The sequence below is a fragment of the Genypterus blacodes genome, unplaced genomic scaffold (genome assembly GCF_046128005.1).
Source record: "Genypterus blacodes isolate CSIRO-AG114 ecotype Tasmania unplaced genomic scaffold, CSIRO-AGI_Gbla_v1 ptg000001l_1, whole genome shotgun sequence".
NCBI lineage: Eukaryota > Metazoa > Chordata > Actinopteri > Ophidiiformes > Ophidiidae > Genypterus > Genypterus blacodes.
This window is the reverse complement of record NW_027466815.1, coordinates 243998-255332: the sequence shown is the minus strand read 5'-3', so window position 1 is coordinate 255332 and position 11335 is coordinate 243998. Positions and strand designations below refer to the sequence as shown.

At 45.3% G+C, this 11335-nt stretch overlaps 2 protein-coding genes and 1 long non-coding RNA gene across 4 annotated transcripts; 2 read left to right on the top strand and 1 right to left on the bottom strand.

Moving 5' to 3' along the window:
• Window positions 1-2334: 2334 nt before the first annotated feature.
• Window positions 2335-4810, top strand: LOC143000395 (uncharacterized). The gene is made up of 4 exons (XM_076150074.1): window positions 2335-2484; window positions 2977-3035; window positions 3219-4162; window positions 4597-4810. Exons 2-3 carry the CDS (start codon window positions 3020-3022, stop codon window positions 4151-4153), a joined length of 951 nt encoding a protein of 316 aa, XP_076006189.1. The 5' UTR covers window positions 2335-2484; window positions 2977-3019; the 3' UTR covers window positions 4154-4162; window positions 4597-4810.
• Window positions 4811-6454: 1644 nt separating this feature from the next.
• LOC143001283 (uncharacterized) lies at window positions 6455-7762 on the bottom strand. Its single transcript, XR_012963703.1, has 2 exons — window positions 7672-7762; window positions 6455-7361 (listed from the first exon to the last, which is right to left on the bottom strand). It is a non-coding gene; the product is annotated as an uncharacterized LOC143001283 (long non-coding RNA).
• Window positions 7763-7812: 50 nt separating this feature from the next.
• On the top strand, window positions 7813-10767 carry LOC142998594 (growth/differentiation factor 8-like). Of its 2 annotated transcripts, none has more exons than XM_076149238.1 (3): window positions 7813-9067; window positions 9497-9864; window positions 10003-10767. In XM_076149238.1, exons 1-3 carry the CDS (start codon window positions 8737-8739, stop codon window positions 10381-10383), a joined length of 1080 nt encoding a protein of 359 aa, XP_076005353.1. In that variant the 5' UTR covers window positions 7813-8736; the 3' UTR covers window positions 10384-10767. The 2 variants fall into 2 exon arrangements, with proteins under 2 accessions (XP_076005353.1, XP_076004586.1); XM_076148471.1 differs by having other exon boundaries at window positions 9494-9864.
• The last annotated feature ends 568 nt before the right edge of the window (window positions 10768-11335 follow it).

Sequence of the window (11335 nt, the reverse complement as noted above, 5' to 3'; positions counted from 1 at the left end):
GCCAGCGCAGCCAGTGCTGGCTGCTGGACACTCCTGGATGTGACTCGACAACCTAAATCACCTTACATTACATTACGATCATTTGGCAGACGCTTTTATCCAAAGCAACTTACATTACATTACCACCCTTCGCAGAGGGGGGAGCAATTGAGGGTTCGGTGCCTTGCTCAGGGGCACCTCGGCAGGGACTCGAACAGGGGGACCCAAGCGGAAGCTCTACCCATGCACATGGAGGCTCTAAAACCAAAAGAGATCTATGAGGAAGTTTAAATAACTCTGACCTGACTTTGTTTACTGCTACGTCCACTGTATGGAGCTCTGATTAGATCCATAGTTGAACCTTTCCTGTTGTATCTCACACAGCACTGCTGGGTGGTTCAGGTTTCACTGTTGCTTTCAGGTGCTAATTGAAGCTCAGTATTTCAAAACTATGAGGTCTCATCACTTTTATAAACCCACTGAAAATGCTGCTGAGTGTAGAAATTGCAGACGGTTGATAGATTTTAAGTTAAGACTCAAGGAAGGATGAGTCAATTTGTGTGAAGGACGAGAGAGAGACGTCACCTTAGTGATGATCAGAGGCTCTCTGTGCTCTGTGCCTCCCCTCAGGGTGAAGCCCCACGGCGCTCTGCCTTGGAGCAGCACTTCCACCAGCTCCTCTCCCTCCTCCTCTTCCTCCTGCCCTGCTCTCCTCCATTTCTCCGCCTCCCTCCACCACTTCATCCTGCCCTGTGACACTCTCAGGTCTCTGCAGGCCACTGAGGCCGTGACGCCTCAGACTCACTGGACTCCATTAACAGCAGTTTGTCCTAACAGAACACAACAACACTGGAAATTTATCACAACTTGATTCATACAGTTGCAACATGCCAATATGCAGGGAAAATGAAATGTATAAAGACCATAAAACATTAAAATACTTGTATACATAAATGTTATAATATAAGTGCTTAAATTTGCTATATTTGTTCAGTTAACACTTTATATTTCATAATAAATACATTCTATGTTTTGCACCCAGCCCCTGATATATAAAAGGACAATAATATTTACAAATATTTAATTATTAGATACAATTATGTTTATTTAATAAGATATCGTAGAACAACAACAACATTTCATATTGATCAAATATCATAAAGCACTCTAAACACATACAATATACACCATAGGTTTCCATATTAAAGGTAAAATGTAAACATTTTCCGTTAATCTTCACAAACTTACTTGGAAACGTTCCCGCAACAAATAACTCGACATCTGCGGTTTCCTCTTTCAAAATAAAAGCACGGGACGCACCAGACAACAGCTCTTTGTTTAGCTAATATGTGATCGCAACATTTTTAATTGATCAGCAGCCGCGTGTGCAGTGTTTCCGATGGGCGCCAGAGCCTCCAGCACACCAGCACACCAACGCTGGGCATTTATTATTCAGTGTGTTGGCTCCATCCCCGGCACAGCGCCTCCTAGCGGAGATAGGAGGCGCCGACAAGCTACTCTGCTGCCTTCAGGTGCAGCCATAAACGTCTGCTTCTGTTTTACTTCTTTGCTATGCCAAATTCTTTTTTGACCATTATTGACACACGATTTATTGCCGTTGTCACGTAAAAATGTGGAATACGTACCTGTGATTCTCTCGCTATGTGGCTTATTTGAGCAATATTTTAGAGATTTGTCATTGAATTTTGTTTTGTTTTGTAATTTAAATCGAGCTTCTAACTTTTAAGACGTTCGGGAACCTGTTGTTTACATCGGCGTTTATGATCTGATTGGTGCTTTACCGCTCCCTGCTGGACTGGAGAAATGATTGAATGATTTATTTCAGACAAAGAAGGCAGCAACAAAGAGAAGATCAATAAGGTACACAACAAAAAAATATTACTTAATAATATTAATATTATTAAGTAGTATAACTGGGATTACAGTTAATTTAACTCCTTATCGTTTTCTGTTAATGTACAATAAATACATCTGCACCTCCTTATAAATGGATATGGGTGGATATGTTTACATACACACTCCAAACTCCAAACATAATTGTATTTACACTCCATGGCAAGTTAAAACAAACATGATTTATAGTTCACTGTATTGTATTTACATTAGAGTGATTATAAAGTGCAAATATTGATAAAAACCCATCTATATTCAAGATAACCTTAAACGAGATCAACCTTGTATTTCACTGTCAATAATGGAGAGCATAGTCGTAAAAGGTGATCTGACAGTTTATCGGAAAGCCTTCAGGTCGATGCAGTTTGTCTGGTTTTAAGGTGACGTTGCCGAGGAGTAAAATCCATCTGACTGTGAGATCCACATCGTGTTTTGCTATTAAATGATAATAGCCGCCGCCTCTCGCCCCTCCCTTGGAACACAATCATATGGTTTTGAGGCATTGAAACAGGAATGCAGCAGTTCCAGGTGCTGCTTATTTATACTGGAGCGTCCTCCCCACAGTGACAGACGGTGCGGCTCCTCTCTCCTGTAAGTATCATTGCTTCCTTTGACTGATTGCATGAAAACGTTCTTTTCTTTAAACTTTCCAGTGAAAGTTTAGTATTCAGTATTTCAGTGTTTTTAAAATGCAATGTCCATAATGCAGTTGAATGATTTCACTTTTAACGGCCGAAACTTGGGTTAAAGTTGGTAAAGTTGTAGAATGTTTGTTGTTGTACATATTTAGTTTTTAACAAGTTTTAATCTGAGTGTAACATTCACCTGCAGTCAGAAAATGACCATCATTACTCCTGCTAGTCATGTTTCTTTGTGTCAGAATTCAGTAGAAAGCTTTCAGTCTCTCTCCAGCATTTTTTTTATGCAACCCAAATCAGTATTTTCATGTGTAAGGTTAAACTGGAGGATTCTATGCTCATGTATCTTTTTCAAGGGCTTAGACTCTTATTGTTATCTACTAAATGTTCCAGTCAGTGCGGTTCAACTGAAATTTAAGCGGCACCTCCCTGTTTTTCTTTACAGGAAGTAATTCCTCAACAACAAAGAGTCAAACTGCTGAGGACCAATGTTCGGCAGCCCCAGTAAGTCACTTGTCAGCCCTCACACCCAGTCACAAAGGTTTTGTTTCTAAAAGGTTTTAAGTTTATCAGACATTCTTGAAATATGAGCATCTCTGGTTCAGTCTTGTTGTCTCAGTTGTCATTTTTCCACACATGTGGGGAAACAAAACTCATCTCTTTGACTTTTGATTGGTCACCCTGCAGGCAAGGACCAACACCCTTCGGGGTTTGATTTGGCCGACTCATTGCCTGTTCCTCAAGACGATGACAACCATGACAAACACGGCCCTGGAGAAGAAGGTCACCATGGTGGAGACCATGATGGCCATGGAGAACACAAACAAGGCCCTGATGGTAGCTCTGGAGAACGCAAGCGCAACACTAGAAGAAGGAGAGAGGACCAGGACCACGGCCCTGAGCCTTACGAGGGAGAAGATGATGATTTTTATGAGGGTGACCCCGACTGCGACCCTTTACCTTGCGACGGAGACCCTGAATTTTTTGAGGGAGACCTCGACTGCGATCGTGACGGGAGAGACCGCGATTACGGCCGCGATGGTGACCGAGAAGGCCGCGATTACAGCCCCGGTCGTGACGGGAGAGACCGCGATTACGGCCACGATGGTGACCGAGAAGGCCGCGATTACAGCCCCGGTCGTGACGGGAGAGACCGCGATTACGGCCACGATGGTGACCGAGAAGGCCGCGATTACAGCCCCGGTCGTGACGGGAGAGACCGCGATTACGGCCGCGATGGTGACCGAGAAGGCCGCGATTACAGCCCCAGTCGTGACCGAGAAGGCCGCGACCCCAGCCCTGGTCGTGACCGGGACCGCCGCGACCCCAGCCCTGGTCGTTACCGGGACGGCCGCGACCCCAGCCCTGGTCGTGACCGGGACCGCCGCGACCCCAGCCCTGGTCGTTACCGGGACGGCCGCGACCCCAGCCCTGATCGTTACCGAGAAGACCGCGACCACAGCCCTGATCATGGCGGGCGTCGTCGCCCTAGCGGCGACAGAGGTGGTGGTAGTGGTAGTGGTAGCGGCAGCGGCAGCGAGGATGGTGATGGCCATCGCAAACACAAGCATGGGAAGCGCGGTCATGGTCGTGGACACGGACACGGACGTGGACGTCACTAGAAAGAGGAGGTGAGAGCAACAGGTCACAAACACTCAGATTGAGAATAACTGGATTGTCCACATTAGCAGTGAGTCACACAGATTACTGTCATTCCAATCAGTCTGATGAACACATGCAACCAAATACCTTGGCTAATAATCAATGCAGGTAAACGCCTCATTGTCTTCACCCCAACAGACCTAAGTACTCAGTGAACGAATCACTTTGCTGTATTGCTTCCTACATGCCAAATGGAATGACATTCTTGCAGATTGGTTGGTCTTCAAACGTGCTTTGATCAAAGAAAGTTACGATCAAGAATGAGAAATGTTTGTTTCAAACAGGCCACGCCCAAATTAAGATGACTCAGCTCATCAAAATGTGTTATGGACCGATTGCTACAGTTAAAACTTCATTTCTACAGTAAATATTTGTTAACAATATTTGTTGTATTTTTTAACAGGATGATGCTGACACCAGGGCTGAGCTCAACCTCTGGAGTCAAGTCAAGTCAACTTTATTATTGTAGCCCAATATCACATATCACCATGTCTCAAAGGGCTTCACAGACCTGCCCGCTGTTATTTTATCTCTTTAAAAGCATTACAATAGAACTACATTGCATGATAATGAAGCTGTACACTGTATGAAGCTGAAATAAATATATTCATCCTTCATCAACTTTGCATGTCTGTTTTGATCGTATCTGTCCCGTCTGTTTTTGTCTTTGTCGTGAATTGGAACGGCTCATAACTGGATCCCACATCGTTCTGTGTTCTGTGTTGTGGAGCGGCAGCCAACACCTTTGGGTGGAGCAACACCCATCAGGAAGATGCAAACCAGGGTGACAAACAGAGACAGGTGCCCGGGTTTGGCTCCGCCCCTCTGCTCCAGGCCACAGTGACTCACCTGATCTGTGTGTTTGCTAAATTCAACAAACTGATCCAGCCGGTTTATTGTCAGAGTAATTAAAGGATCAGCAACATGTAAGAATTAAAACAATAGAAAAATGTGTCCACGTTTAATATCTCCGTATTGAAGCGAAACATTGTTTGATTTCCTTTGTAACACATTATTTCTTTGCCATATGGGCGTCTTGTAAAGTTTTTGTGAAGCACTTGCTAGATTACTAAGTATAAGTCTAAGGTGTACCTAGTACGACTGTCGTATATATTCCTTACAAGTTTAAGGTAAAATATAAATATTAGGTCAAATGTGTGTGTGTGTGTGTTTGTAGGCTTGAATGAAAAGAAAACTCATTCCTTTCCTCTGTCTTTTGATTGGTCACTCTGCAGACGAGGACCCCCGGGTTCCAGGGAGGCAGCGACCACAACCCTGATCATTACAAGGGAGACAGCGACCACAGCCCTGATCGTTACCGGGACGACAGCGAACACAACCCTGAACACTACCAGGGAGGCTGTGACCACAGTCTTGATCGTTGCCAGGGAGACCACGACCCTGATCATGACCAGGGAGGCCTTGACCAGAACCTTGATTGTTACCAGGGAGACCCCAACCACAGCTCTGATCGTTACCAGGGAGGCTGTGACTACAGTCTTGATCCTAAAGGTAAGACGAGGTGAGAGCAGCAGATCACACACAAACACTTAGCTGCAGCGCAAGATCGAGCTTAACTGGATTGTCAACATCAGCGCACACAGTGCGCACACAATAGCACACAGTGTCTTTCAAATCAGTGTGATGAGCCACAATCAAATAACTTGGCTAATTATCAAAGGAACGTCTCACTATCTTCACGCCCTGACCTCAGTACTCTCATGTATCATGTGTCTCATGTATCATTTTGCTCTATCAGTATGTAAGCACCACAACGCATGATCATGAAGCTGTACACTCTGATAAGAAATCCATAAATGCTGATCGTCTTCCCTGATCTGTTTTTATCTTGCCTCTCTCAGTTTTGAGACGTGTTTTTGGCTTTGATGTGAATTGTAACCGCTCATAACTGGAATCCACATCGGCCTTTGTTCTGTGCTCCTTGGGTGGAGAATCGCCCCTCAGCAAGAAGCAAACCAGAAAGACAGACGGGGACAGGTGCCTGGGTCCAGCTCCGCCCCTCTGCTCCAGGCTGCCGTGACTCAAGTCACCTGAACTGTGTGTAAGCTAATTTCAACAAGCTATGATCGAGGACATTCAGTGAGTGCAGTGAGTTAAATGATCAGCAACAGGTGGGAAATCGAACAAAATGACAATAGATTCAGGGTTTATATCTTCACAGGCAAAGCTATATCTGAAATATTTGGATTTTGATTTCATATTAGAGGAAGATAAAGTAAGAATGGATCAATACTACCAACTCAAACATAATGCTTTAGATTTATTAGATTTATCATTTCAGATTCGACACTGAAATTGTAAACTAAAATATGCAGTGTGTAGTTAGTCCAGCAGGTGGCAGTCTCGTGCTGCATCTTTCACAGTAGCATGGAAATCTCCTTTTGAAATCTCTTTCCTTTAGTATTTGGTGTGTGTTCCATCTCTTGTGCCTTCTGTCACTACCTGAACACACAGTCACAGCGCGTGTGCTTTAATGTGTGTGCACAGTTATGTTGACACAGCCCAGATCTACGTCACATCAGGTCATGTTTTCGTGTTTTTATGTCCACAGAGACTCAGCGAGCAGGCCGGGGGGCGAGGCCGTCCTGTCAAACGGGCTGTCCCACTCTCTGCCACTGATGTCATATCCCACTGACACATAGTTTGATTTCTTTTACTTCTAACCTTGACTCTCATTTGTCTCTTATAAATGAATAAATCCATGCTCGTCTGCTCTACAGCACCACCAACTGGTCAGGAACGCCACAGAGTCTTCCTCAGGCAGCAGGCTCATATGATATCATCACACTCGTCTATGAAGGGAATATCTTGGTATTGAACCTCTGCCTCGCCGCAGAGCCGCAGAGCCTGAGCCACGATGTCCTCCGACATTCCACTGGCGAAATCCTCTAACGGTTTGCTGACTTGAGGAGAGTCCGACTGACATTCATTGGCGAAACATGGCGTCTCCTTGACATCTGCGACCCATCCAGGCCTGAGGAAGACCTCCTGCTCGGCCTCTTCTTGTCTCTCGACGACGGTCTCCTTTCCTTTGTCCAAACCGGCACAAGACCAGAATCTAGACTCGCCGCATCCCATGACACCCGGCCACTGGAGGTAACAGATGTTCAGTTCAGGCGTGACGACTTTCAGTGAAGCTTCCTGTTACTGAAAAGAACATGAAACATTTGTTTAGATCTTGCAACACACTTTAATCCAGGTACACACTACAAGACAGAGAACAATCAGCCTGTATAATGTAAAGCCAAACTTTACACAACTTATCACAGGTTGCCTGTTATCCTGGGGTCTAGCAACGAGCTGTCAGACTCAGTTTACGGAGTTGCGTTCAGGTAAACAAAACCTGTAGGTCTTACTAAAGGTCTTGCTAAAGTAAACAAGCATATTTTAAACATTTTAAAGAAAAACAAAGGTCCATGAAGGTCACATGAGGATAATAAGCTTGTGAGTACTTTACCCTGTCAGCTCCTCCCTGCGGCTTCACTTCAGGTTTCCACCAACTGAGTGGAAACACGCTGATGAGCTGTGGCTCCTCCCCCTGCTGCTCAGTGGGAGGAGACAAAACAACAAACACTGAAAAGGAAGATTCATTATTATCCCTAATCTTTGTTGTCTGGAATTATTTAGACATTTGTACTTTTACTGAAGTTTTTGTAATTTGTTTTTTCTCCGCCCCTTACAAAGATGCAAAAGACTGTATTTTTAAATGTCAGCTTGTAGAAATCGGGATATTCATGTCTTTTCTGCCAATTTCTTCTTCACACACAAAAATATGTGTGAATTCTGCTATTTCAGTGATTTTAGAAAATCCCTCCAATCTTTAATCTGCTGTCCTGTCTCGTGTTGTAAATCTTAAAGTAAAACTGTAAAATGACTTCAGAATCCATGGTTCAGTATTAACAGTGACAGTGCTGCTATCTAGTGTCAACATAGAGTTAAGCTCCACACAGGTGATGTTTGGTCTCATCCAGTGGATCCAGGCTGTGATCATCCTTGACATTATCATTATTTTGCCATTCTGATAAAAAGACACTATTATAACAGATTCATGCCATTCACACGCTGATGGCAGAGACAGACCGGGACCGTTGTGAGTCCAGGACCTGTTTATCTACAAATGAGTGTCAGGATGAAACACATCATTTCACTACGATTTAAAAAAATGTATTGCATAAAATTCAGTCTCTTACAAAAAAGAAAAAACACATTGTTGACTTTATTTCAGTGAAATCTCCACGGTAACCTTAAACATTTGCTTTGATCAAATGAAGGATTTCAGTCTACAAACATGATGCTAAGCCTCGGTGCGCAGTGTGAAGACCGCGCTGAAGGTTCTGAGTGGTTCGACGTGTCATCTGGGCCTCATAGTCTGAATCAAGAGCGATCATCTCATCTGAATGTCGTGCTACGTCTTTAAATTGTCCGTGCGATTAAAAAAATCGCAGCCAATCATAAAGTCCTGACGCCAGCGTAGAGCCTCATATCAGCCTGGAGTCCGATCGGAGCTCCTCTTCCCTCCAAGATGCTGCTGCTCTTGCTCGGCCTGGCCGCCCTCCTCCCCGCGGGCTTTTCCGAGGAGATGAACCAGACCTCCAGGCTGCTGGCGGAGGGCGTGGAGCAGTGCTCCGCCTGTGAGTTCAGGGAGCACAGCAGGCAGATGAGGCTCCACAGCATCAAGTCCCAGATCCTCAGCATCCTCCGGCTCGAGCAGGCGCCCAACATCAGCCGGGACATGATCCGCCAGCTGCTGCCCAAGGCGCCGCCTCTGACTCAGCTGTTGGATCAGTACGACCCGCGGGTGGAGGACGAGGACCACGCCACGACCGAAACCATCATCACCATGGCAACAAATCGTAACGACCACATCTAATACTGTTTCTAACTTTTGGTCTCTCTTCATAACTTCTATGAATGTCATGCGTAAAAAGTCTGTGCGTAAGTTCCGTGCGTAAACGTCTCCAAACAGCTGCGCAGAAAACACGAGGCCGTTCACTTCACTTGAATGACAGAGAACAAAGCACATAGCAGCTCATTAAAGTTTAATCAATTCATATCCTAGCAAAACATTTTTTCTGATTCTGAGGTGCTGTTTGATCAACTTTGTATGGGCTGTAACTGGGCACACATAGCTGATTGGCTGAGGTGGCTGCACAGTCTAACACCTGTAAGCACCTACAGTTACTACCACCCTATCAGCCTCAGACAGCTGAAGGAGCCTTATGTGAGAGTTTTTTTTTTTTTTCTTCTTTAAAATGTTCTATGCCAATGATTTCTTCCAGCAGTTTCCATCGCTCAGGACGAATTGTCCTCCTGCTGTTTGTTCAGCTTGAGTCCAAAGATCCAGCCTAAGAACATCCTCAGCGCTCAGCTCTGGGTCCACCTGCGGCCGGTCGACGTGGTCACCACCGTCTTCCTGCAGATCTCCCGTCTAAAGCCCGGAAAGGAAGGTAATAACACCCGCGTCCGCATCCGCTCCTTAAAGATCGTCACAGACGCCGCCGCCGGCTCCTGGCACAGCATCGACATCAAGTCTCTGCTGCAGGCCTGGCTACGCCAACCGGAGTCCAACTATGGGATCGAGATCAACGCCTATGATTCCAAAGGAGAAGACCTCGCCGTCACCTCTGCGGAGCCCGGAGAGGAAGGACTGGTGAGTACAAAACGATGGATTGATGGGACGATTTGATTGAGAAGAAACGTCATTGGCTTCATTCCACTCCAATTTACAGTATTGTGTTACTGTATAGAGAATATGGAGCTTATATTGTGTTGTAACGTTCAATTCCAGCAACCGTTCATCGAGGTGAAGATCCTTGACAGTGGCAAGAGATCCCGCCGGGACTCGGGCCTTAACTGCGACGAGGAGTCGGCGGAAACGCGCTGCTGTCGTTACCCGCTCACGGTGGACTTTGAGGAGTTCGGGTGGGACTGGATCATCGCGCCAAAACGCTACCGGGCCAACTACTGCTCAGGGGAGTGTGAGTTCATGCACCTGCAAAAGTATCCACACACTCACCTGGTGAACAAAGCCAACCCCAGAGGCACCGCAGGGCCCTGCTGCACCCCCACCAAGATGTCACCCATCAACATGCTCTACTTCAACCGCAAGGAGCAGATCATCTATGGGAAGATCCCCTCCATGGTGGTGGACCACTGTGGCTGCTCCTGAGGTTTGAGGGACCCCAGGCAGGTCTGGCACAGGAGCCCCCAAAATGTCTCCCAAAGTCTGGAATAATCTATCAAAACTAAAGAAATTAGATGTAGTAAATACAACAATTTCTCAATGTTAAAGTCCCATCCTTTACAGAAATGGAAAATTGCTTTAATTTAGGACAAGACTACTTCAATTGGTTTGTTAAGATAGATATGTGAAACCATAGAGAGATAGATTGTGGACAGACACAGAGACAGAGACACTCCTGCTGCTTCCTGTCCTCCTGTCTTATGAAAACCCGTCCTGACTTGAGCCTTGACCAGAACAAAGCCTGCAGGGTGCCTTACATGTGCGGCCTTATTTTGAAAAACATGAACCGATTGACTCCAAACTGGCAAACAGCCCTTTGCAAACTCCTCCTTGTGATCACATCTCAAGACCTTTACAGTGATGGAGGGGAAGAAAAACAACACAGAATGCTAAAGGCGTCTTTAAGGGGGGAGGTAGGAGGGGGTTCAGTGTGTCAATCAGGATTCTGCCAGAACATTGTGTCCTGACATTACGTAAAAACACACACAGGACGAGGAGTAAAGGCGGTGCAGTGGATTTTGGCAGTGTTATTGGTAATTTGCAGCAAATTTAGTGGACAGTTAAATGAAAACAGGTTAGTACTGAGAAACTATTAGCAGAGAATCCTGAAATTTACAAAAGTCATGGTCCAAGTCAACTTAAAAAACATTTATACTCCTCAAGCCACCATCTTGTGGCCATTAAAGGAACTGCAGGTAAGGACACTAGCTCCTGCACCTGTTATCACAGAAATCCTTTACAAAAACGTTGGGTCATATCTGAAATTAATCATTAATAGGTGAAAATAAAAGTACATTTTGAGATCCATCGGTTGCTGATGAAAAGTTTATAAAGTATTTGTGTTGCGAGGAGAGGAAGTGTGAGCTCAGAGGGAGGC